Raw genomic sequence first — 24,554 nt, 5'->3', positions numbered from 1 at the left:
ATATTTATGTTTTGGTTCCCTGGGCAACAGCTTGGGCAAGCGCGACAGGGCACCCATGCATCCTCTACGGCAACTACCGTCAATTTCCTTATCGACAGGGCCACGCGCGTTTGCAGTACATACTATAGAAGGTAACCTTAAGGTTGGGATCACGGATGTATTGGCAACGAGATAGGAACCTAGGTATCAAACTATCAATCAGATGCTGCCAGCAAGTGGCTTAATTGACTGTAGAGTCGAGAGTATAGGTAGGTATCTAGGTAGGATTCTCCTCCTGGAGCGTCCCCCCCATTATAAACAATATCCCTAATATATCATCTTCGTGAAACCGAACCACCTCGGGCAAGTCTAACAAACAGCGCACTAGAGAGACAATATCTCCCTCTTCCAACGCCATTCCCATGTAACACCTAAAACATTTCGCGACATAGTGTAGATGGCGTCTATGGTCGTTACCAGCTCCTTACCTGCCGGCAAACATGTTGTCAAACGCAGGGATCAGTGTCTGCGCCAGCCAGAATGAGAAGGTGAGCTTGGGACCCGTCATCAACAGCTGCGAAGAGGGCATCAGAGTCAGCGTGGGGTGTCCATAGCGTCTATAGGGCCTCTTTGGAGCACAACGAACCTTGGGAACCAATCCCTTGAAGAAACTCGAGAAGCCCTCGTTCCTCGCCATCTTGGTGAGAATGCGGAAGCCGCTCTCGGGGTTCTCGAAGTTACGGTTCTGGATGCGGGTCTTGATGACATCTAGAGGAGCCGAGACAATCAGAGACGCCGACGAACCAGCAACAGAGGCGACAAAATTCTGGCTCCAAGTTGCCTTGTTATAATCCTGGAGCTTGAACAGGTATTCCTTGGTGAAAGCCGAGCCGCCGAAGAGCTGCGATCGAGATTAGCACGGTAGTCTCGGAGACGGGAAAGGGTTGATTGATCCGTACAGCAAATGAACCTGGCGCATTCCTTGCCGCCGTCCAGCCCCAGCCCCTATACAGCCCGAATCCCTCGTCTCGGACGATCCTGAGAACGCCTCGACCACGGAACGCCTCAGGGTTGGTCTGTCGCTTGATCTTTAGGACGTCGAGGGGCAGGAGCACGATCTCTCCGATACCGATAAGACTGAGGAAAAGTCAGTCCCCGACACTGCTTGCACCGTTCTAGGGAAACTGGACACCCACCTGCCGGCCGTAGAGTGCATCATTGCCTTTCCTGTCTTCTTGCCAAACACGCTCTCAAACTCCTTGCCATAATGCGTAGTGAGGTAATCTCGAGCTATCGGCTGGCCACCATACTTGTATATCCTCTGCAGCACCTTGTACCCCGCAGCGTACCCGAGACCTGGAAATAGGGAGACGAACTTCCTCCCGATTGCCTCGGCGGCCTTGTCCTTGAAGATGACTTGGTTGAGCTGGGCGGTGTTGGAAATCTGGGGGCGCAGCGTTAGCTACAAGAGCGATATAGAGGGATGGGATGGCTATTCACCCTGGTCTCGTTGCTCATCAGGCGCTTCGCGATTGTGTCGACCTAGGAGTCATTAGCTGGAAATGCGACTGCCATTGGAGCTGAGGATCCGCACCGGATGGAAAACGAGCAGCTCAGAGATGCCGGCGGAACCTGAAGAAATCAGGAAATTAGCAGAAGTCATCGCAAGAGGTCGATCTCCCGAGTATCGTACCGGATCCCAACAACCTTGCGAGGTTCGACTCCTTCTCACGCGGAGCAACCATTGGGGGAGACATGGCGACAGGACGGAGGATTAAGTTGGGATGTTCGAAAACAAAGGTCGGCGTCAAAAAACAGAGCCCGGAGAAACGCGGTAGAGAGCGACCTGGAAAAATGAAAGTTGGGGGAAAGATACTGTTCAGACGGCTCGGCGATTTGCGCGGTAGAAATTTTGAGCGAGTTCGGACGCCAAAAAAAAAAATATTCCGGCCCCAGGATCTGTGCACATGGATGGTGGTTGACTTGGGTCCCTGCTTATCAGTTTGAAGATAGGATGCAATGTTACTACTAACGCACTAAAGGGGGCCTTAACGCTAGCAGGAATCGTCTACTAAGAATGCTGGACAATGTATACGTTAGGTAGAGGTAATATTCAGGGTAAGCAGCCCAACACTCCAAGCACTCCCAGCTTACCAGTTATCATCCACTGGCTGCCCGTATAACCTGGATGTAGACTGTGTCACTGTGATAACTTTCAATTAGCAATCCTATCAACCAAACAGGTAGATACAGCTAGGTTGCCAATGGGCCATTGCAATGACCACCGGCAAGGAACGCCGTAAAAATGCGACCCTGACTTTTAACCCCGAGCCCGCTGAATGCAATGCTAATGTCCCAAACCATGATTTTGATGAGAGGTCAAGGTATCTTCCACCACAAGGTAGTACGCCTTTCCAGGCTAGTAGTCTCTAAGAACTGCAACCAAGTCGTCCAGCCTCATCATGTGCCCAAGCAGCTTGCGCTCAGTGTCGAGAAAGCGAGCGAATCTGTCATAGTACTCCTTCTGCATCACGTCCTTCTCTCTCCCCTTGACGTCGCTTCGCTTGGTAAGCATCAGCACGTCCTTCTCCTTGCGTCGGTGCACGGCCAGGGTCTGCAGGCAGCGGAGCACCGTCTTATATGTGTTGTCGAGCAGTTGGTCCAGGGCCCTGTCTGTATCGCTGAACCACAAGAACAGAGTTCGATTCGCCGTTCGGCTGCTGTCGCGGGGGACTTCCTGTATGTCGACAAACCCTGCCATCTGCATCTCAAGCATCTTGTTCTGCACGTCTGGCTTCCGCACCAGCGCGATCGTCGGCAGTGTCTTTTCATCAAGCTTGCCCTTCTGCCGAAGGATTCGGACAAGACGTAGGCCTTGTCGGCCCGCTGTGCGCTCGATCACCACGTCCAGCTCCACTTCCCGCAGTTGCTGGATTAGTGGTTGGAAGTCAACAGTCCACTGCCCTCGCCCGCAGTGGCGGACGAACTGCAGCTTGCTCTCGGAGAGTAGCAGTAAGTGTTGCCGCATCTGGTCTACTCGGCTCTCCCTTGGCGCGGCGGACTCCTCGAACCTGACCTTGCCCTCTTTGTTGTCCTTATTCTCATTCGTGCCGTTCGCTCGTGGCACCGGCTTCGTCTCGCGCTCAGTGTCATAGTCTGAATCACCACTCACGAAATCGCTATCGCCTGCATCTTCGTCCGAACTCGCACCGCCGTCAACATCGGCCTCGGGGTGTGCAGAGTTGCCGTCTGGAAGGTGTGCACGAATCTTTTCGGCTGTTCGCACTCTAATGTCGCCCCTGGATGCTTTCCCAATACCGGCGGACACGTCAACCGAAGTACTCAGGTTGTCGAGGATCTCCATTGTCGTCACATGTGCCGGCCCGGTTGGCCCGTCATCATCCATGTCACCAAAGTCCATGGAAGGATCTGAGTGGCACCGGGGAGTCCTCCTCGTTAGCTGCCGGAGAAGAACAGCATAGATGTAGCCAGTAGTCTCTCCAATCATCTCAGTTGCAAACTGCACCAGACGTCGGTTGCGAAGCTCCACGAGACACCTCTCGTAGTTGACTCGAATAACTTGCTTGGGCTGGAAAGTTGTCAGCATCACTTCACCGCCAACTCCAGCTGTTAGGCACCTACATCCAAAATCGGATCCGCATCCCCCTCATGAGCGCCGTTGGCACCTATGCCATTGAGGAGCTTGCGTCTCTTGGCCGCTGAGCCGCTGCTCTCATCGAGCTTCCGCTTCAGAGACTTGGACTCTCTTCGCACCTTCCGGAGCTCCTGTGCGACAGCCTCATCATATTCGACTTTAGCCTTTCCCCCCTTGATGCCATTGGGGAACTTGGCGTCGGTGACTTGTTTTTCGACATCCCTAAGAATGTCGTCTGGGCTCTGGAACGTGCGCACATGCACGACGTCGACGAGCTCCGCCTCCACAAGGCGGCATATAATGGAGTTGAGGTGTGCAATCGATTTGACGGGAAATGGAGACTTCTTCACCGCCGGTGCGGCTTCGCCATCGACCATCTCCTCGTCGACATTGCCGGGTGGGTTCCATTGGCGGATCTTTTCTTCGTACGCCGCCTTGAGATCAGATATTCTGGTCTGCCCTATGATCAACAGGCTCTGCATGACATCCTTGACAGCCGCATTGTACATCGACTCAACCATCTCAAGGATTTTCCCCGTCCGGATTATGTTGTATGCGGGGTCGGGGTTCGCCTCGTACGTAGTCAACTTGGTGTCATTGTCCACATAGAAGAAGAGGAGGTTTTGTTGGGTGAGGACGGCAAGGCCATGTCGAAGTTGGCGGCTGGTCAAGGAGGTGTACTGAACAAGCTGAACAAGAGAAGACCTGCCTCTGTTCAGGAGCGTCGCAAATATTCTCTGCCAGGTTGGTCAGCGCTGTGGCGGGTGGCGAGAGTCGACTGCTTTGGATCTAAACAACCAGGAAGTTGGTTGGTATGGTCGAGGTGAGACTTACAGAGGGAAGTTCGCCATAGAGCTCATCTATGAGCAGAGCGCAGAGCTCCGCCAAATTCTTCGTCTATCAAGAACCGTCAGCGGGGATCGAAGATGCGACGACTCTGGGCAGGCTGCGAAAGTTGACTCACCACTTGCATTGAGGATACCCTTCGGCGTGCAGGATTCTAGGTTTGGCTTCTAGAGATCCTCTCACTATCTCTAGAGCTGCCACGGTTGCTACCGGAGAGTCATTGAAATATTGAAATATCTTAAAAGACGTGAAGCCAACTGCGGGTATCTGCAAGTGGTGGGCCACCACTTTAGATTATTATTCAATTATGGGTGGGGTACTGCACAGGAGCTGCACGCAATTCTTGCTCTCCTGCGGTTTTATTTCCAGCCAGTGGGTGGGGCGATTGGTGAGGGAGGCAGTGGAGACCTGGCCAATGGGAACATGCGTAATTGCCAGTGGTAAATCGGCTCGGTTCAGCTATTTTCCTCCCGAAAATTGCACGGAAGCCGGGACTAGGTTGATGGGCTATTGTGGAACAACACTCGGATGACTTGTTGAAGCTTCTCTGATCTGTCGCAGACTTCTCCAACCTGTCAATTGACGGCAACAACCCCCCTTACAATGATCTCCCGGTCGACTCTCGCAAGGGGAAGCCAGCTGGCGCTCCGCGGGCAGAGCTGTGCTCAGCTCGCCCAAAGACGGAGCTTCGCGGCTGCAGCAACAACCGGGTCGTCATTCGAGCCGACAGACATTGCTGGCGTCAAGGTGGCTTCGAAGGATTCTCACGGTCCCACGACAAGACTGGCCATCGTCTCCAAAGCTGGTACCAGATACCAGCCTGTCCCCGGTTTGACTGTTGGCCTGGAGGAGTTCGCGTTCAAGGTCGGCACCCTCCCATTCGGCCCTGATCGAATTTGAGCTAATTAGGATTGTTGGTGCAGAACACCCAGAAACGGTCTGCCTTGCGAATCGTCCGCGAGTCTGAGCTCTTGGGCGGCCAATTGACTGCGTATCACACCCGGGAAGCCCTAGTTCTTCAGGCAAACTTCCTACGCCAGGATCTGCCTTACTTCGCTGAGCTTCTTGCCGAGGTGATTTCACAAACCAAATACACGAGTATGTGGCATAGAGAGAAGGAACGTGTAGAGAGGACTGTGCTGATTTGCCACAAGCATACGAATTCCATGAGGAGATTGAGCACGTCATTTCTATGAAGCAGGAGAGCATCAGCGCCCTCGCTCTGGCTCTGGATCTGGCCCACTCGTCCGCTTTCCACACCGGCCTTGGTGCACCGCTCTACCCAACAAGCACTACCCCGGTGGGCGCCTATCTCAACGAGAACTCTGTCGCGAACTTCGCCCACGCTGTTTACAACAAGGCCAACATTGCCGTGGTCGCAGACGGTGCAACTGAGGCTGGCTTGGCCAAGTGGATTGAGCCCTTGTTCAAATCCTTACCCGCGTCGGGCGCGAGTCAATTGGCTCTCAACACTGCCGCTTCCAAGTACTTTGGTGGTGAGCAGCGTAGCTCTCGCGTCGGTGACAGCGCCTACGTTATCGCCTTCCCTGGAGCTTCCCTTGCAGAGAGCAAGCCAGAGACTTCGGTCCTGGCTGCGCTGCTCGGTGGCGACTCGAGCATTCCTTGGTCTGCGGGCTTCACCCTCCTTTCCAAGGCTGCGGCGACGGCACCTTACTCCCGTGCCCGCGCGAGCAATATTGCCTACTCCGACGCTGGTCTCTTGACCATCCAGATTAGTGGCCCTGCCACCGCCGTGAAGAAGGCGACAGAGGAATCCGTCAAGGCTCTCAAGAGCATCGTCACTGGCTCGGTCGCCAAGGAGGATCTGACGAAAGCCATCGCCAGGGCCAAGTTCGAACTGCTCTCGTCGAGTGAGACCAGCGGTACCGGCATTGTCGCAGCTGGCACGAACCTCGTCCAGGGCGGCAAGGTTCTCCAAGTGGCCCAAGCCATCAAGGCTCTGGAATCCGTCACGGCAGAGAAGCTGAAGGCTGTAAGTGATGCCCTATCTAGACGTTTTGGAATCGGCTAACAGTTCGTGTCAGACTGCAAAGTGCCTGTTGGATGGCAAGGCGAGCGTTGCCGCTGTTGGTGATCTCCATGTGTTGCCTTTCGCAGATGATCTTGGACTAAAGGTATAGAGTTGGTAATGGGGAAATGAAGAGGCAAAGTTGTAACAACAGTATCAGCCGTTGGGGATGATGGCGAGTCCTTTGTGCAAATAGTACCCTCACAACCTAGACTTGACGCTTATTTCCACCCAGCATTTTGACATTTACATTGATTGATATTGTTATTGCATTAAGTGAGGTGCTTATGAAGAGAACGAAAAGAAAACAGTAGGGAACAATCGTAAGGGGTGGCTTTTATGTCATGTTCAATCCGGAGGACGGGATAGAGAGCACCACCACGTCACGTGGACAACCCCACGTGACTAGTTCCCGGTTGTCGTGAATGAGCGGGACGATTTCTCGGCAGAACCGTATCCAACTCTTCTTCAACCCCCGTCACAACTCCAAAAACCGTCAAAATGTCGTTCGCGTGGAAAGCCGCAGGCATTACGTGAGTCAATTGGCCTTTTCTACCTATAATCTTCCAAGTAGCGTCCGGATTGCGCTCGGGAGACAAAGCTTGCCGATGGACTAACGAATCTTTTCTCGTCTAGCTACAACCGTTACCTGGCCGTCGCCGCGCGCGTCGTCCGCCGAAGCTTGAAGGATGATTTGAGGCTAGCAGCCGAGCGCCGGGGAGAAATGGATCTTAGATTCTCCAAGTGGACGGTGAGTTGGACCGCTTCAATGCCCCCCGCGCGATGACTCGAGACGCTGAACGAAATATCCCGCAAGAACGGCAAGCCGAGCGAGTCCAAGCCACTAGCCGAAGCGAACAGCGCCGCAATGGCCGCGGCTGCCAATGCCGGCCCGAGTTCCTAATCGGCATCATCGGAGAGGTGAAATAATGCAGGGCATTTGGGGGGAGGAGGGCTCGAGCAAGAATGACCCGCTGTGTCCATGAAAGGATGGAGGGGAACCAGAGCGAATCTCTGTTCTCCTGGAGAATAACTTGTACCATACTTGGCAGTCCATAGACGTACTATGCAAAGGGTCCTACGGCTGAGAGCATTGAGCCATGTTGTGGATTTGTTGTCGCCCTTGGTGTTGCTTGTCACTGTAGCATTCCCGAACCAGTCCGGCGGAGACCGTTGGACCTGGCCTAGCTCGGCAGTAGCATCCACCATTTCCATTTTCCTGTTGCCCAGTAGGTAGGTATTGTCTAGTACGAGCCTGCCTTACAATCATGATACGACGGGAACTCGCAAACCCGGTCGTAATCGGGCAGTTACCTCTAGGTAGGTAGGTACCATTATTTCGTTACGAATTGGGGAGGTGCGCGCATGGCTGCTTCCTGATAAAGTTTATCGTTGATTTTGGCTGCCCCTAGCGAGTCTCCGGTGCCCAACATGGGCTTCCCGTCGATTCGCCTGACATCCGGAGCCAGCGCGCACACCTCTAGCCCACCAATCCACCCATTTTCCGGAGAAGAAAAACAAACAGATGAAGTTCACATCCAATTGCCGGCGATAGTATCTAAAGATGCTCCAAGATGAGAGCGCTGTCTCCAAGGGTATGACCGTATCAATTTCTGGTCAGCGGGGAATCATCGCTAAAGCTCAATCACAGAGTTCCTTGGGCTCTCAATTAACCAGGGCTCCAGCCTGGACTACGACGAAGCTCCGCCGCCAGCCATGTCAAGTGAGGGCATCATTGCACTAGACATTACAAGCAAGTTCCTCAACGCTGCCAGAAGTATGACCACCAGCGAAGGCCCATGTGTTAGGTACCCAGGTGGTTATTGACTGTCTCCGTAGCCTTGGAGCCCGGCCAGCTTGTCAAGGATGGCCATTTCACTCTCTTCGAGTCCGTCGGCGCTATTGAGGTGCGCATACTCTATCTACGGGGCATGATGATAGCCCCCATGTTCTCTGAACAAGTCCACTAACAGACACTGGCATAGGTCATGGACCCCAAGATGGATAGCGGCTGTCTTGGGCCTGGTGAGTCCCTTGATGACGACTACGACTTGACCAGGCCACTCGCCGGCGGAGAGGTTTTGGGCATAATTGACCAGCTGCTCTGCCACGAGGTTCGGGCTTCCGTGAATGAGCTGTTCATTGCCCCAGCTGACGAGAAGAGTAGATGGCCTGGCACCTCGGATACCCGCTTTCCCAGACTCTCTTTACGAACGTTTACGTCGAGGCCATCTTGGTGCCGCCCCCCATCACAGTTGAAGACGCCGACTTTGTGAGGAATCGGAGCCCCGAGTCTCAGAGTGATCCTCTAGTGGCAGTTCTCAGGGCGTACTGCCTAGGCATGCTTAAAGTCTGCTGGTACGTGATCGAGCGGATCAAGTCCGAGCACTATTACGAGGTAATGTCACAACATCGTCATTACGACCGCCATCGTACTAAGCCCTGTCGCCGGTTAGGAAGAAGACTTTGTCACAAACACTTATGACAGAAGATTGCTGGACAACATCGACAGAGAAGAAATCCGGGACGTCATCCATGAAGCCCGCGGCATACTACACAGGGCCCGGCCTACCCTTGGGGACGATATTGCCCAGGCCTTGGATTTCAGGCTGGAGCTGAGACTATCATTCCTCAGAGCCACGCAGCTGTCGGAGTTTCGAAGTAATCCTCAGTCGTTGAAGACGCCGTGGATCCAAATGGGCGCGCTCCTGGACTCGATCAACAAGTCGCATTCGCTGGGGACTCCCGTGCTCGAGGCGTTTAGCACCAAGCTACAACGTCGGCTTGCTAGTACAATGCCGCCTAGACCGATCGTGCAGCTCAGCTTTGAGGAAACGTATTCGAATTTCAAGCGGCTCGTCACGGATGGGCAAGAAGTCACTGGCATGCTCGAGTTCTCCGACTCGCAGAGCCTTCTCGTAAGAAACCCCCATTTGGATATCTTCCTGGCCCGTATTCTTCTCTGCTGACAGGAGAAAGAACCTCGTGCTCTCCTTCCAGGCGAAGAAGCCCCAGCCGCTCGTCTATATCCGCACCCTCCTCCAGACCTTTCTCTTCTCGGATATGATGATCCTAGGCTCCCTCAGCATACGCCAGGTTATTGACGACGATCTTTCAATCGTTGTCCTCCCTGGCAGCCGGTTGCTCGATCGTGTCAACGACACGATCGAGGTGCCACACGACCCACGCTTTGCCATGGCACACCAGATGGAAGTGTTCCGCCAAAGGGCCGCTCAGTCCTACCTGGACATTTTTAGGGCCTTCTGTCAAAATAGGTCCCGAGTCCGCCGAACCCTCTGCCATGCCATCCAGGACTGGGAGACAGTTCAGGTTGACGCAGAAGGGATCGACCAGCTTCTGCAGATCCAGCTCGAGGAGCAGCCCATGGTTCATCAGACCCTGGGTGCCGGGTCGGATCTTGCTTATTCGCTCCCGCTGTCTTCCTGGGCCTATCTCTACAAACTGCGGCTCATGGAGTGGATAGTCCAGCTGGGGTTTGAACTTGACATCTATCAAGCAGACGAGTTGGCTGGCATGTACTGGTACCTCAGCTACCTTGCCAAGACGCGAGCTCAGCACGTGGAACGCATCAAGGCCTTTACTGTCCGCAGCCTGGATGATCATAGGGCGCGGCCGCAAGGCCTGAGCGCGACCAAAGAGGCGCAATTCTTGAAATCCCTCGCGTATCTCCGCCTCACCATGCTAGATGCCGCCGTCGTCTGGGAGCTGGCCGATGCCCTTGTGTGTCTGTATACCGCGCTGCAGCGCCTCAAGCTCGTCGTGCAGCCCCCGCGGCCGTACAGCACTGACGCTCTCCGGTACGATATCCGCATGAAACCATTCGCGCCCATCGGACTTCCCGAACTGCCGTCGTTCGAGGCCTTTACGCGTGCCTCGGCCCAGCCCGAAACCTCCACGGCTAGCCTCCTCGAATATGCGAAGCGGGCCGTTGCGGGCGCGAGGCAGGGTTATGAGGTGCTGAAGAAGCTGGACGAGATGGAGTCGTTCACCATCAATAGCCATAAGAAGTGGGCCGCTGGGATCGTGAATTGCTGTAAGTCGGCTATCGCCACCGGCGTCGTCATCAGCGTCGTGGAGAAGGTCCTTGCGGACACGCCCGAGGGCAAGCCACTGAATTTGAAGATCGATATCAAGCCCCCTGGGGACAGATATCACGACTGGTGGGTTGTGCCAAGCGTGTCAGGTACTTAGTCCCGCCATCCTCAGTTCCCTTGTTCGAGTTTAGGGAGAGCTGCACACGTCCAGTTCACATGGTTCAAGGGGGCATTAGCGAACGTAACCTGTACCTATATACCCCTTTTCCTGCTCACTCCCTTTATCCGCGGTCTCTCATGCCTAGCTTACACCTCATAGCGGCTTAATGTACACACAATCTGATCAGTATAACTACCTACTCCAAAACTTCCTCACTTCGCCTACTCCGTGTTGTAATCCATCTCAACCAAGTTGCAGCCCTGGTGCTGGGCAGTCACAATGTGAACGCATCCTCGACTAGTACAGCAAAGTCATTCTGGCTTCGGTCGTCTATGCCGGCGCCGACGTTTCGTCCCGAGCACATTTCTTTTACGCAGCAAGACGCTTCCTTGCCATAGTACTCCTCAGCCGAACCGTCTGCTCGTACAAGACGTCCTTGAAGGCGAAGAGGAGAGCCGCGGTTAGCACGCTCTGTGTGACCTTGGGCCCAATGCCTAAAAACACCCAAAAGTCAGCCTTTGACCCCCGAGGGCGTTCAAACACGGATCAGATGGGCAGCAAAGCCGACTCGAACTCACCCTTGTAGAGGCCGGCGTAGCCCTCCTCCCTGATGACCCTCCTGATGGCGGCGGCCATGCCCTCCTTCTTCTCGCCGTCGTGGGCGGCGACGTGCATCTGGCTCTTGACGGTGATGTAGGGGTAGGTGACCGAGGTGGCGAACAGCTTGCCGAGGGCGCCCAGCAGGAAGGCGATGGCCGGGGTGACGCGCCGGCGGCGCTCGACGGCGTTCTTCATCTGCTCGAACAGCGTGTACTGCAGGATCGGGTTGATGACCAGCACCAGGGCGGGGACGACGCCCGCGAACAGCGCGCGCGGGCCCTCGTTCCGGAGGAGGCTGAGGAGCGTCCCGATGGTGGTGGTCGGCTTCGGGGCTGCCGGCTTCGAGCCGCCGGCCGTGCCCTCCTCGGCCGCGGCCGACGACTCCCCGTCTTCCTGGTCCTGGTCGTGGCGCTTCCGGGTGGTCATGCGCGTGTTGATGACCCAGATGGGGTTCGTCAGGATGACGGTGGCGGAGCCGGCGATAGCGCCGGCGATCATGGACTCGACGGTGGTGAGCTTCTTGCTGGCGCGGCCGGCCTTGGTTGCGGCGGCCTCGAAGAAGCCCCGCGTCCACTCGTACCAGTAGTAGTAGACGAAGTTGGTCACGCTGATGCCCACCAGCGCGCTGTCGAGCCCCGCGTACAGGCCCGCCAGGCCCTCGCGGGCGACGATCCGCTGCACGGCGGTCACGAAGGCCGTGTGTGCGCGCTTCGACTCGACCTGCGCGCGCGTGGAGAGGGTGATGAGTGGGTAGCTGAGATGCCCGGTTTCCGGGGCGCGTTAGCTGGGAGACTCGGGGACGGTATTCCGGGGATGGGATGGGAGCAAGGGAGGAGCCGTACGTCAACACCATGGAAAGGATACCCCCTCCTGCGCCGGCAAGCGCATGGGCGACATTATCGTTCTGGGGAAGGACCGGCTTCGATTGCGACATGTTTGCTTCGATGCAGGTTGTTGGGAGAGCAGCTACTCGTGATACAGAAGATGACTTCACTGGGGATGAGGACAATGGAGTCTTGAGATAATAGACTTCTTGTAGCTTCGCGCCATTGCTGCGCGGCGCATTACAATAAGATGTGGAGGAAAGCCGAGGTCCGATTAGCAGCTGTAACCCCCTTGGTAAACTACCGGCTTGGTCCGGCAAGACGTCAGACGTCACACAGAGAGAGAGGGGCAGCTTCCATGTGATTTTAGCTGTGGGAGGCGCACAGGCTCTAATTATGTCCCACTTCGAGAGAGAGTTAGGCCTCTTTATGAGGCTCAATACAACCCGGCCCGATGGCCATCTTGAATCCCAGCTTGTCAATGAACAAGAGATGTCCAGGTCTATATTTATGACGAGACTGTCCGCTTCTGTCGTCGGCATGCTGCGCACTCGCGACCGAGGTGGAATCGGCACTGTGGTCTGAGCGCCGGAAACTGAGATCCTGCCACGTGCAACAGCGATTCCCACGGCTGCATGTGACAATTTGGGGTCTTACTACAGTGCTAAACACGGTACGGCCTAAACCCCACAGAACAGTCTATTTTTGGAAAGAAGCTCATGCGACGGCGTGCGGGTGGCTGGACGCGGCTCGTTTCACGATAATAATACGCTTTCCAAAGGACCTCTCTGGTTGAACATTGAATGAACACGGCGCGTTGAGTTCTTGCAATTGAGTCGAAGGAGCAGGCCGAGCTGACTTCTTCTCACACACTGTCCGTCTATCGCCCGAGAATCTACAACAACCAACGTCAAGAGCTCAGGAGGCTGGATCTTCGGTAGAGCTCCACAACCTCATCACCTACCTTAGGCTACCCGACTAGCCGCCCAACTCCCTCGCATCACCTCACCTACCTACTGATCTCTCTACCTTCAGTCATTCAGTGTGAGCGCTGAGTTGAAGGCATCGCGGGATGCGAATATGCGCCCCGTCTCAAGTACCTGCTCTATTGGTACAATCTCCAATAAGCACGAGCTGTGTTGACCTGGCTGTTTCATGTCAAGCTACATGAATATCTTATGATCGACAGCATCTGCAGACCAGCATCATGCAGCGACAGCCTCAGTTGGGCTTGACAGCATCGCCAACTTCGAGCCGCCATGTTGGCTCACGCTCGTCGTTGGTTCGGCCTGTGCTGCCAGACAGGTACGTCTCGGAGGAGACGATAGAGGATGCCTATGTCAATTTCATTCTCTATTGTAACCCGGCTGTTCCCCTGGACACCGACACGGCGGCTCTAAGGGAGTCGTTCCAGGCCCCGCCCAAGAGTGGTGGCAAGAGCTTCAAGACCTGGACCCTGTTTGAATTGATCAAGCAGTTGGAAGCAAAGGAGCTCAAGACCTGGATCGAATTGGCCTTAAAGCTGGGAGTCGAACCCCCTGACCAGGATAAGGGCCAGAGCTCGCAGAGGATACAGCAATATGCAGTCCGCTTAAAGGTAGGGAGGCGTCTCCAATGGCACAGCTGCGAGGCCCTCCAGCCGCTAACAAAGACAGCGATGGATGCGCTCCATGCACGTGGATGCGTTTTTCGACTATCTCATGGGACGGCCGGGTCCGTATTGGACAAGCGTCCCATCCGATCCGAACCCCGTCAGCGAGCTCGGACGAGATGGTGTCGCGGCGGAAGACGACATGGCCCTCAGGGCCTTGCTGCCACAGATACGGCCTCGCAGGGGTAGGCGGAAAGCAGAGGACGACGACCACAGCAAATCCCCGTCTCAGCAGCCAGTGGGCGAGGAGGAATACGATGCTGCCCGTCTCGACGGAGTTGGCCCGTGGTCTGCTCACCCGGACGGCAGAGGGAGCGTCTTCGTCTTCCCCGTTTCCGAGTCATTGAGGTTGAGCGCCGGAACGGGCCAGCCATCGGGCCCCCCCTGGACGACTTCGGATGTGGTCCAAACGCCGTTGACTGCTTACCCCCAGTCCGCAATTACGCCATCCACGGGAAACCTGTTTTGGGTAGATGAACCGAAGTCTGCCATTTCGCCTTCCAAACCTCGGCTGAGCAAGCGACACGGGGCGAAAGTAGTGTCGTCCGCATGGCGCACCGGGCTGGCAGGGAAGGGCAAGGCTCGCGGCCGACCTCCTATGAACCGAACCAACAACGACGGTCCTTTCTCTGCCTTTCCATCGACAGATGTACCAAGTTTCAAGATACCACCCCGTGCCGAGGAGAACGGCAGCCGCAGTGCCGTCCTTCCCCCTCCTGCTCCTTTCGCCGTCCCGGCCACTCCCGCTGCCGCTCCTGCTCCCGCTCCTCCAACCGTGTCTACAAATGAGCCAGCACCAAACCAAGACACGCAGAATACACGGCCAGCCAAGCGCAGTAGGTTGTCGCTGCAGGTTCCGGCCCGGGTTGGAGGCGAGGTTAGATTGGCTACGCCACCGCCACTCTTGATGGTAAATGGGCAAGCACCCATGGCTGCCGATGATGTCGGACAGGAAACCACAAGAATCCCTCTAAACATATCGCCTAAAGGCATAGTAAACGACATTTCGGGAGGTGGGAGAGGCGGAGGATCGTCTCCCTTTTCTGCTGGCACGTCCGGGCCTGCTGCTCCTCAGCTACAGGCTCGATTCGGCGACCCCACCGACCGTACGAACATGGATGAGCTGGAGGCGTACTTTGCGCATGAGGTATTGTCAGCCAATTGGTACGATGCCAAGGGCAACCGAATACCGCCGTGCGGTGTCGACGAGGCATCTGCCATAATCGCCACTGTCATTGACAACCTCCTCAAGGCAGCCGTCACGAAGGATGCCTTCCTGATCAACCTGGCCGCCCTCGCCGGGGCAAAATTGCTCATGAGCACGACGAATGTCGCCATCACGCGCCTCGGGGAGCTTCCGGACCGCAACAAGTACTCGTGCACCTGGGAGTTGAGGCTGGGTGACCTCCGCGGGATCTACTCGATGGAGGAGACCGTCATGCACGATAGGTGGAAGGTGCCAGGGAAGGGCGGCGACTCCGCGACTCCGCCGGCCAGCGGGGGGGACGCCACCGCCGAGCAGTGGCAGCAGAAGTACAAGGAGATGTGCGATGTCGTCAAGAAGAGAGACAAGGAGCTGGCTGACCTGCGGCACCGGGTTGTGGAGTCGCTGAAGGATCCTCGGCCGGGGAATTGAGGGCAGCCCTGGGACGGAGTAAATAATATATCATGGGCAAGATGTACGGGAACCCAATTCATGTTCTAGACTGGGTATATTCAGTTGACTCCTGCTGCCGCATCCGGAATCACCTATTGTCGAGCCAGGGAATGTAAATAAGGGAGGATCAGTGGCAGTGGAACATGCGGATTCGGGCAAAGGGGCCTTCTCAGGCTGAAGACCCAGTATTAACGCATATGGGCAAGAGATGAATCCACTTTTAACAACAGCACAGAGTTTTGATGCCAATCCAAATCATCTGTGGACTACACATACGAGAAGAACAGGCGTCGCTCTCACGTCTTGGTGTCTTACTATGATGACTTTGCCCACCATCAACCACTACGGTGGCAGGAGCTATGAGGGCAATCATGACGACAGCGATGCAACAGCGACGGCAATATCGATAGCAACAGGATGTAGTGTACCAGATGCGGGTTGCTGGGTGCGGAGTGGTCACGGATGAAGAGAGAGTAGCCGCCTATCACAAGGCAGTTTGAATGGTCTAATTCTTCCATATATTCAATAAGGTCGTAGTTGTGGAAGCCCCTCGTCACCCTTGTCGCTGTCTCTCCTGCTTAGGAAAACCCTGTTTCACACGGCCGGAATCCTAGCAGCTTCCAATGCGTAGCCTTACTCGGCTATCCTCGTTAGCCGTCCCTCTGCGACCTTATTGCCCTCGTCCTCGTCGCCTTCCTGACTGACCTCTTCAAGAACCGGGTCAGCCGCCCCGCCCCCACCTCATATCCCGGTGCAATCCGGTGGCCTGCAGGCCTCGGGACGTGTTCAATTTGAACAACTCGTCAGTGATGACAAGGACATTGGACTGGACTGGGCGGAGGAGCTCTCACCTGGTTGATTTCCGGGTCTCGTAAGGGACTTTCTTGGTAGTGCCACTTAGTCACTAGGCCCCAGCATCGCTTCCAAGATGCAGTCCCATTGCTGGGGGACCCCTTGAGTGCACTCCAGGGTTGGAACCCCCGAGGGTTTCCAGAGGCTCACAACTCCGCGAGTTGTGATGCTGTTGCGACTCCGCCGTTGACGCAGCAGTGGCCACAAGAACACGTGCAAGTCTAGGGCCCTTCAGGAGCTGAAACGGATCGCGACGCTTCTTGTGCCCCTAGGTTGGCAAATCTTGTCATCGACCTTGACAGATCGATTCCAGATTGTGCCATTCCCAGGCCAAGTCTCGCTTACCAGAGGCAAGCATAGGCTACAGAAACGGCAGGAACTCGTTTTGAATGACCAGTGCCTTGCTTACCAGCGAAAGTCATAGACTGCAGAAGCTGCAGAGACTAATTTCCTGCTTCCAAAGGAAGGAATGGACCGCAGAATTCAGCGGCGGCAGCGAAGATTCAGCAGTACCTGAGACTGGCCCCCTCCATCTTACTCGCTTTTCGATACCACCTGGATGATATGGAAAAATATGGAAGGTAGGTAGGTCAGGCGATAATGGAAGGCAACGCCGTTGAGCATAGACCCAACGACTGGATGCTGTCCACCACCAGCGCCTTCGGCAGAGTTTCCACCCATGAAGCCTGAGGGTCCTATTCAAGGAACCAAGTCAAGTGTGGTGGGATATATTTCACCCTAACAACAACTTCCAGCTTTCCACCTCCCAGAAACGCGTTCACCTTCAGATCTCAGAGCAGGCGGGGCATGACCAGCAGATGTGACCATCGTCCTCTGGCTACCCAGTCTGGACTCTCAAACATCATCAAGAAATTGGAGGCGGGCCTCCTCTCGGAGCTCTGGAATGTAAGTCGGGGGAACAAAGATGTTGACTGCTGGTTAGGTAATTGGGTACACGATCAACCACATCTTCCTCCCCCCAAACCAAGCCTCCCCAATACCTTCTTCCTCTCGTAGCTCTCTCGACGCCAGTGACAGAAGAACCCACAGGACTGGAAGGAGTGCATTTTCCAGTACCCTCTTACCCTCACAGAGCTCTAGTGCGCAGAGCGGCTCGCGACCGCATTCAGCAACGCCGCAGAACTCATCAAGGAGCTGGCAACCGGGGCCACACAAACTGGGACCCATTCGAACATCCCGAGACCCTGCTTCTGGAAGTCGAGAGTGAGCCGCTTCACCTACCTACTAGTCCAATCATTGTACCGTCAAGTTCCCGTCAGTGCCCGTAACTCCCCTCATTCAATCCGTTTCCAGATCCACCAGCAGTTTGGGTGCCGCCAGGTTCTTGACGAGGTCAGTCAGGAAGGCGACGAGGACGAGGGCAATGACGAGGGGGATGGCAAGGCCAAGGAAGCTAGGTGACGTGGTGCTTGTGCGGGACGCGCCCGTCACCGAGTGGTAGACTACCTACCCATCTAACCTACCTAATGTTGATCAAGGAGAGATAATAAACTGAAAAGGGGTTGAAAGGGGGTGGCCCGTGCATGACGATCGTCCGTTACAGTTTTACACCCCCTACGTCGCGCCCTTTCCGTGAACCTAATCCAATACCATGCCACACGATGGTACAGTCTACTTAAGTAACATGGAAACGACATGGACTGAATTCTCCCCCTCGACTTCGCCACGTGAGCTTAATCAACACCTTATTCAACAACTTAATCACCACAACCATGCCGCACAACAATCTCTCTTTTCGTTCTTCCGCGTCACTTTCAACTATCTACCGTACCTACCTTTCAATCATTGAAAATACTTCAACTCTTCTCCAGATTATCCTTATTGAAACGACCTCGAGGATTCCATCTCCTGAAATGTACAGAAGAATCCTTGCCTCATTGAGAGCAGTTCTATGGCGTCGCCCTCTGCGATGGACTCGGCCTTCAGTGAGCGACCAGGCAGGTTCGCTCTTGCTAAACCAGCCCCTCGATATCTTGTTCGAAATATCAGAATTCCTTCCTCCAGAGTCGGTTGCGGCGTTGTCGCTCACCTGCAAGTCTGCGTTCTACGTACTGTTTCCTGTCTCGAAGAGCAGTCTGCACGACTCCAGCCTGGAAAATCTCCTCCTGCTCCTGGAGAAGGACCTAAGGCGTCATTTCTTCTATTGCTACTGCTGCCTCCGATTACACCGTTTCTCGTCGTATTGGGCACCATGCCAGAGATATCTGAGACATCTTGACCTTCCCTGCAGACCCGAGGTCGGTTGGGTTTCATCACGTCCGTCTCGTGAGGAATGCGCATTACTTTGGCCTGGCCGAGGACTGCGTCTAAGCCAGCTTGAGTTTGAGATTCGGCCTTCCGTCAACGGCTGGGTAATCAAGTCATCGGCTAGGATCATAGAAGACGTGTTATTTCTCTCCTTTTTGCACACGCTTGTACTACGCGGAACTCCTCATCATAACCGTGACGTACTGGAGTACCTCCACCACCACCATATCTGCCACCATATCACGACGCATCGACCTACAGTCAACCATTGGGGCAAACTCCCTACAAGGATACCAGAGCTGTCCCCATGGGACGGCCGTGGCCCCTTCAGCTACATCAAGCAGTGTTGGAGCGCGCCAGGGTCGTGTCTAGTTTGCTTAACGGACTTCACAACCACCATCGAGCGACGACCAGTACACCTCGCCAAGAAGCCAGGACAGGAGTTGTGGACTATCACCATCCTCTCGTACCACCAGGTTGGCCACTGCCGGTCGCCGCTCGGCTGCAAATGGGACACAGTCGCAACAGGACAGCCGTCGACCTACTTGATCGAACACCAACAGTTCCTCCATTCCAACCATGTTGCAGTGAAGAAACGTTGGGATATATACTGTCGACTGGCAGGTCGCCCCTCTCAGGTCTACAAGGCGACGCCAAAGTGGAAAGCTTGGGTGGGAGACGTGGATCAGAAGATGAGAGAAGCGCTTATGCATGCAGAGAGTCTCTCTCCATGGAATCCCTTTCGCTCTGTCCGAGGGTCGAGGCTTTGACTCTCGTGTGGACACTCGATGCCCTCTGCACACAGCCTGCCGCGCAAGGGGTTGCTCTCACGAGATATGTATCTACAAGGAGAAGGCCGAGTCTAACTTGCTCCGGGAAGCCTTAGCGGCGCATTCTCAATAGACTGACAATGGTGGCGCAAGGGATATTCATGGGTCATCAAGACATCCGACGCCCGGGGACAGTTCAAGCAGGAACCAACAGCGACACAGTTAGCTCACCTAAACATGCCGATGCTAAGATATATGGGATTGACAAGCCGTATACCGCTTTTGTAATCGAGATATTGTTTAATATGCAAGGCAGAAGCAACCGTACACCCGGTGTGCCTTCTTTTTCTTTTTCTTATTGACCCCGCCTGTCCAACAGAACAGCAATGGTTTGCTCGAGGGCTTGGACCCAACTCAACCGTGGGACTTCGGGGCCTGAAATAGTGCAGCACCTCTTCTCAAAGATGTAATCATAATTCTACGCTTCCAAATAAGACGTGTTCCGAATATGTTCCCATTGGATATCACATACAGCCTCCCTCATCCGCAGTGGATGTTGTTCTCCCACACTACGAAGTGCGGGTAAGTCACCACAACGACCACGATGCCCCACCCACTACTACCCACACCTCCCCCGGGAATCTCATGCACGGCCCCGCAGGCACACTACACGTATACATACGTATGGCCTGCACGACGGCGGACCCCTTTGACGTCAGTGGCTGACTGCACTGCGAGGAAGAGGTGCTGCTCGCGCAAGCAGCCACCTACCTTCCTTTCTGAGGAATGGCTTAATTAATATTCTGCCTTAGCATTAGGGGAGAAGATGTAACGGTCTGCCTCACGCGTGTGTAGTGTAGGTAGACGCTCAAGACTCGGGATCGACCTATTTACCACCTGTTTGCCGTTGCAAAAATGTGGTTGGTCGTGTCGCAATTTCTGGGAGTAAAGGAAAACCTCCACACTATATCCGGGCGCTGGTAAGTACCGGTCTCCCTACCTTGCTAGTGCAGACTAGCGTTGCTTAGTCCAAGGGGAGATTCACCTGGCGGTCTGTCTCGGCCAAAGCTTGGCCCAAAGCTTGACGGAGAGCCTCAGAAACGTGCACACGAGACGTGTACCTGGGTAACGCAAAGGTGAGGTACCGGCCTGTAGCAACTTCGCAGGTAGGGGAACCCGTCCAAACTGGCTTCCCGACATCCGGCATGTACTCCTCAGCTTTGGGTTATCCCCAATTCGGCCCGATGGAATCGTTTTCTTGCTTCCGCTTCGATGTGTCTCCGATGAACCCACTTGTTATTGCCAAAGGAATGGAACGCTAGCAATCAAGGGACGGATCAGCGTCTTTTGATACTGGTCTGGGAGACACCATATTCGCGCAAGGTCCTGGTCAACCTTCCCGCTGTCCACGACTGCTCCTCATTGGCGATAGGAAACGGGAAAAAATGGCTCTGCCTTGCCAAGGCGGTGCGTGGATGCCTCGGTCGGTGTCCTTGAAGGGAGGTTGCACTAGTACGACCTGATGTGCACTATGTATTGTGTGTGCATGTACAGTACAGTGCACCTTGTCTCTGGGGTCTGGGAGACGCATGCCCGGATCCTGCCTGTGTGACGAGGCGGGAGTGGGGAGAAGGTCAGCAAGGGCGAGAAAAGTGGTGATCGCCCTGCGTCTAACTATATACCTTCGCCGCCTTGTGCGGAGGTATTTCTGTCAGTGCCCCGGACCCCAACCCGTATGCGTGGTTCTTTATAAGTATCTGTGGTTGCGCTCCACTAGGGAGGACTCAACCTGACGTCTTCCCACTCACCCAACTTCAACTTTGGAACTCGTCATGGCTAAATCCGACCCCAAAGCTAGCGCTATCGAGCCTGTCCAGGTGTACGTAACCGGGAAAGGCAAGCCCATGCTTGTTGCCTCTATTGACGCTGTTGCACAGGACGCAGGCCAGCCAGATAGCTGGGTCTAACGCGGAGAAGGGCCGTCGTGTGTCCGACGCCGTGCCTGATCTGAACGCCAATGTCGAAGCAAAGTGTGTACCTACCTGCCTAGGCACTTAAGTCGGGCCAATGGCTGGAGTTTAGTGACTGCAATTCCTTTCTGACTCCCGGAGTTTTTAGGATCAAGAACCCCCTCGCTGGCATCCCGAAGCATGAACTGATGAAGCAGGTTGACGAGTTTGCCCACGAGAGAGGCATGGAAGAGCACGCTCAAATCCTCCGCAAGGGCGCTTTGGTTGCCCAGGATCCGTCGTCATATGAGGACATCTCCGGTCCCGAGAAGCTTGACCAGGAGGAAATCGATGCGCTTCAAAAGGAGGTCCTCCACAAATGGCGGGTACCGAGACTCCTCTACCTCACCATCATCACCTGCTCCATCGGCGCTGCCGTCCAGGGTTGGGATCAGACAGGCAGCAATGGCGCAAACTTGTCGTTCCCTACCGTCTTCGGCATTGGCGACAAGGATTCCCAGCGCGATACCTATCTCGTCGGACTGGTCAACTCGGCTCCTTACATCGGTAGCGCGTATGTCTTCTTATCCCACCCCATTGAGTCTCGAACAGGCCGATACCGTTCGTTGGCTAACCGTGCCCAAGCTTCATCGGTTGCTGGATCTCGGATCCCCTGAACTACTACCTCGGCCGCCGAGGTGCCATCTTCTTCGCCGCCCATTTCTGTCTGTGGCCTGTCATCGGCAGCGCCTTCACCCAGACATGGGAGCAACTGTTAGCTTGTCGACTGCTCATGGGAATCGGAATGGGAGCAAAGGCCAGCAGCGGTTAGTATTCCTTCGCCAAGGCACGTGTCTCGCCGTGTTAACCCCCCCTGATCAGTACCCATCTTCGCCGCCGAGAACTCGCCCGCAGCCATCCGAGGAGCATTGGTCATGTCCTGGCGTAAGTGGAATCTGTGACAAGGCCCTTCCCTCAGCGAAAATTTTGTGCCCTGACAGATATTCTTTGACAACAGAGTTGTGGACCGCCTTCGGCATCCTCCTCGGCACCTGCGCCAACCTAGCAGTCGCAAAGACTGGGTCGATCTCGTGGCGCCTACAGCTGGGGAGCGCATTCATCCCTGCCGTCCCACTGCTGATACTGATTTATCTCTGCCCGGAGTCGCCACGATGGTATATGAAGAAGGGCCGATATGCGGACGCGTTCAAGTCGCTCTTGCTGCTCCGAAACAACCCTATCCAGGCTGCCCGGGATTTGTACTATATCCACGCACAGCTTGAGATTGAGAAGAGTGTCATTGGCAACAGCAACTACATCCAACGCTTCATCGAGCTGTTCACCATTCCCCGTGTGCGACGGTATGGCCAATCCCACTCATGTTCCCTCTTGTTTTCAAGCCGAAGGCTAACGCGGTGCTTTCGTCCAGTGCGACACTCGCTTCTTTCACCGTTATGATCGCTCAGCAGATGTGTGGCATCAACATCATCGCCTTCTACTCGAGTACCATTTTCGAGGAGGCTGGAACGACCGCTTTTAACGCCCTCCTGGCCTCGTTCGGCTTCGGCATGGTCAACTTCCTCTTCGCCTGGCCGGCCATCTGGACCATCGACACGTTTGGCCGGCGTTCGCTGCTGCTCTTCACCTTCCCCAACATGGCCTGGTCGCTGCTGGCCGCGGGCCTCTGCACGCTCATCCCCGGAAAGGGCGGCGCGCACATGGGCCTCGTCGCGCTCTTCGTCTACATCTTCGCCGCCTTCTACTCGCCCGGCGAGGGCCCCGTGCCCTTCGCCTACAGCGCCGAGGTGTTCCCGCTCTCCCACCGCGAGGTCGGCATGGCGTGGGCCGTGTCCACGTGCCTCTTCTGGGCCGCCGTGCTGTCCATCACCTTCCCGACCATCCTGGCCTCCCTGGGCGTCCTCGGCGCCTTCTGCCTGTACGCCGGCTTCAACGTCGTCGCCCTCGCCATGATCTTCTTCTGGGTGCCCGAGACAAAGCAGCGCACGCTCGAGGAGCTCGACTACGTCTTCGCCGTCCCCACCAGCATCTTCATGAAGTACCAGCTCACCAAGTCCCTGCCATGGTTCGTCAGGCGCCACATCCTCCGCCGGAAGGACGCCGTGCTCGAGCCGCTGTATCGATTTGATGAGGCCGGTCATGTGAGTGACGGTAACGGCCGTGATAAGGCCGGCTCAGAGGACAAGTTTGAGGACGTGACGCCAGAGGCCAAGGTTGCTGACGTCTCAAGACCCTAAGTATCAAGGGTTGGCATTGATACCCAAGACCCGTGGCATGGGTCCAGTAAGAGAGAGAAAAGGCGAGGGGGGAGGTATCTGGTTTTCTCGCTGGTATAACATCCTGTTTGCCGAAATAAATCTCGCAACCTTTTTCAGTCAATAGAATTCTCAACGGCAATTTCGATGAGTGGTGCCAAAAGTCCTGGTTGGTGTTGCAATGTCACCCGCCATGAGAAACTCCAATCCGCGATTGTTGCTCGAGAGTGTGCCTACGAAGCTTCTGCGCTCCACCAGGCGCCGGTGGCGGAGACCAGGGTCAGCACCAGAAACCCAACCCCTACCCACCCCCCCGGGAGAATACGGCACTGGCGACTTTGAATGACGCCGACGAGGCGACGGAGCAACAGGAAACAAAACACGTTTCTCCTCTATTAAAATGCGGCTCCAAGATTCCAAAACGAATGGCACAGCTAACGGGATTTGGAGGTTGCATGCACCTGTCTTGCCCATATTTTAATGCATAGAAAGTGCAAATATAAGACTACCTTCCCTGCCCTTTTGAGTGGGATAGGCAAAGTTAATACATAAAGAGCAAGTATAAGGGAGCTGCAAAAGTAGTGAACAGCAGTTTCTTGACACATGAAAAGTATCCAAACACACCTGCCTACGCGTTATAGGGCATGGGCAGCAACAATGGGCATAAAAGTCCCAGAAAGTTAGGAAGTAGACATGCTTGGTTTGCTGTTTGTGATTGATCCCTTCTGGCGCCTTCCTTCCTACCGTGGGCACCCTGTTCTCGGCATAGACACATTCGATTAAGGCAAGTATGAGGCTTGCAAGCCTCGCACTTACCTGCTAGTTATATAGATGTTGGCACCTCCCTCTATAGTTTGGCAGTAAGTTGAGAGAGGCAATCTTGGGATCAAGACACATTGTGTATGGAAGCTACAAGGAGATATAGATTTGCTATGTAATCGAGGACTCTCGCTCTTTTCCACCCTCTCCTCAACACCCTCTCCTCG

The 24,554-nt window shown here is 55.1% G+C and overlaps 7 protein-coding genes across 7 annotated transcripts; 4 read left to right on the top strand and 3 right to left on the bottom strand.

The window, feature by feature from the left end:
• Positions 1-152: 152 nt before the first annotated feature.
• On the bottom strand, positions 153-1,903 carry QBC33DRAFT_544655 (putative mitochondrial carrier protein). The gene is made up of 7 exons (XM_060428475.1): positions 1,673-1,903; positions 1,574-1,611; positions 1,480-1,521; positions 1,176-1,423; positions 939-1,116; positions 626-880; positions 153-553 (listed from the first exon to the last, which is right to left on the bottom strand). The coding sequence occupies exons 1-7, from the start codon at positions 1,734-1,736 to the stop codon at positions 464-466; spliced, it is 915 nt and encodes a 304-aa protein (XP_060281763.1). The 5' UTR covers positions 1,737-1,903; the 3' UTR covers positions 153-463.
• Positions 1,904-2,078: 175 nt separating this feature from the next.
• On the bottom strand, positions 2,079-4,790 carry QBC33DRAFT_544652 (RNA polymerase III subunit RPC82-domain-containing protein). The gene is made up of 4 exons (XM_060428474.1): positions 4,599-4,790; positions 4,469-4,531; positions 3,622-4,371; positions 2,079-3,568 (listed from the first exon to the last, which is right to left on the bottom strand). The coding sequence occupies exons 1-4, from the start codon at positions 4,605-4,607 to the stop codon at positions 2,399-2,401; spliced, it is 1,992 nt and encodes a 663-aa protein (XP_060281762.1). The 5' UTR covers positions 4,608-4,790; the 3' UTR covers positions 2,079-2,398.
• Positions 4,791-4,887: 97 nt separating this feature from the next.
• QBC33DRAFT_612485 (putative mak10 subunit) lies at positions 4,888-10,925 on the top strand. The gene is made up of 15 exons (XM_060432485.1): positions 4,888-5,344; positions 5,404-5,578; positions 5,635-6,473; positions 6,526-6,582; positions 6,622-6,626; positions 6,745-6,819; positions 6,959-7,042; positions 7,146-7,260; positions 7,327-7,405; positions 8,161-8,286; positions 8,349-8,416; positions 8,495-8,623; positions 8,677-8,907; positions 8,966-9,427; positions 9,489-10,925. The coding sequence occupies exons 1-15, from the start codon at positions 5,084-5,086 to the stop codon at positions 10,719-10,721; spliced, it is 3,939 nt and encodes a 1,312-aa protein (XP_060281761.1). The 5' UTR covers positions 4,888-5,083; the 3' UTR covers positions 10,722-10,925.
• Positions 10,797-12,640, bottom strand: QBC33DRAFT_544636 (peroxisomal membrane protein PMP47B). The gene is made up of 3 exons (XM_060428473.1): positions 12,167-12,640; positions 11,303-12,078; positions 10,797-11,218 (listed from the first exon to the last, which is right to left on the bottom strand). The coding sequence occupies exons 1-3, from the start codon at positions 12,256-12,258 to the stop codon at positions 11,094-11,096; spliced, it is 993 nt and encodes a 330-aa protein (XP_060281760.1). The 5' UTR covers positions 12,259-12,640; the 3' UTR covers positions 10,797-11,093.
• A 715-nt stretch (positions 12,641-13,355) lies between these two features.
• On the top strand, positions 13,356-15,435 carry QBC33DRAFT_455399 (ARS binding protein 2-domain-containing protein; the record flags this gene model as incomplete). The annotated part of the gene is made up of 3 exons (XM_060424769.1): positions 13,356-13,745; positions 13,804-14,793; positions 14,875-15,435. The coding sequence occupies 3 exons, from the start codon at positions 13,356-13,358 to the stop codon at positions 15,433-15,435; spliced, it is 1,941 nt and encodes a 646-aa protein (XP_060281759.1).
• Positions 15,436-18,278: 2,843 nt separating this feature from the next.
• QBC33DRAFT_475977 (uncharacterized protein) lies at positions 18,279-19,115 on the top strand (the record flags this gene model as incomplete). Its single annotated transcript, XM_060425248.1, has 1 exon — positions 18,279-19,115. A coding segment is annotated over one exon (837 nt), but the record flags the coding sequence as incomplete, so codon positions are not given.
• Positions 19,116-21,178: 2,063 nt separating this feature from the next.
• QBC33DRAFT_516859 (uncharacterized protein) lies at positions 21,179-23,550 on the top strand (the record flags this gene model as incomplete). Its single annotated transcript, XM_060426163.1, has 7 exons — positions 21,179-21,225; positions 21,284-21,376; positions 21,465-21,869; positions 21,941-22,122; positions 22,178-22,240; positions 22,314-22,656; positions 22,725-23,550. 7 exons carry the CDS (start codon positions 21,179-21,181, stop codon positions 23,548-23,550), a joined length of 1,959 nt encoding a protein of 652 aa, XP_060281757.1.
• Positions 23,551-24,554: the final 1,004 nt, after the last annotated feature.

Source organism: Phialemonium atrogriseum (assembly GCF_030411735.1).
Source record: "Phialemonium atrogriseum strain 8032-3 unplaced genomic scaffold QBC33scaffold_19, whole genome shotgun sequence".
Taxonomy (NCBI): Eukaryota; Fungi; Ascomycota; class Sordariomycetes; order Cephalothecales; family Cephalothecaceae; genus Phialemonium; species Phialemonium atrogriseum.
This window is presented reverse-complemented; position numbering and strand designations above follow the sequence as displayed.

What these genes read in the sequence shown, in the direction of transcription:
- QBC33DRAFT_544636 (XM_060428473.1), bottom strand. Translation starts at nt 12,258, where the DNA reads ATGTCGCAATCGAAGCCGGTCCTTCCCCAGAACGATAATGTCGCCCAT. An exon ending in ATCCTTTCCATGGTGTTGAC is followed by an intron (nt 12,079 to 12,166) that starts GTACGGCTCCTC and finishes CGGGCATCTCAG; the next exon opens with CTACCCACTCATCACCCTCT. An exon ending in CTACGCCGGCCTCTACAAGG is followed by an intron (nt 11,219 to 11,302) that starts GTGAGTTCGAGT and finishes GGGTGTTTTTAG; the next exon opens with GCATTGGGCCCAAGGTCACA.
- QBC33DRAFT_544652 (XM_060428474.1), bottom strand. An exon ending in TCTATGGCGAACTTCCCTCT is followed by an intron (nt 4,372 to 4,468) that starts GTAAGTCTCACC and finishes CCAACCTGGCAG; the next exon opens with AGAATATTTGCGACGCTCCT. An exon ending in ATGCGGATCCGATTTTGGAT is followed by an intron (nt 3,569 to 3,621) that starts GTAGGTGCCTAA and finishes ACAACTTTCCAG; the next exon opens with CCCAAGCAAGTTATTCGAGT.
- QBC33DRAFT_612485 (XM_060432485.1), top strand. Translation starts at nt 5,084, where the DNA reads ATGATCTCCCGGTCGACTCTCGCAAGGGGAAGCCAGCTGGCGCTCCGC. An exon ending in TTAGATTCTCCAAGTGGACG is followed by an intron (nt 7,261 to 7,326) that starts GTGAGTTGGACC and finishes ATATCCCGCAAG; the next exon opens with AACGGCAAGCCGAGCGAGTC. An exon ending in GGCTGCCAATGCCGGCCCGA is followed by an intron (nt 7,406 to 8,160) that starts GTTCCTAATCGG and finishes GCTCAATCACAG; the next exon opens with AGTTCCTTGGGCTCTCAATT.
- QBC33DRAFT_544655 (XM_060428475.1), bottom strand. Translation starts at nt 1,736, where the DNA reads ATGTCTCCCCCAATGGTTGCTCCGCGTGAGAAGGAGTCGAACCTCGCA. An exon ending in AGCTGCTCGTTTTCCATCCG is followed by an intron (nt 1,522 to 1,573) that starts GTGCGGATCCTC and finishes AATGACTCCTAG; the next exon opens with GTCGACACAATCGCGAAGCG. An exon ending in ATGCACTCTACGGCCGGCAG is followed by an intron (nt 1,117 to 1,175) that starts GTGGGTGTCCAG and finishes ACTTTTCCTCAG; the next exon opens with TCTTATCGGTATCGGAGAGA.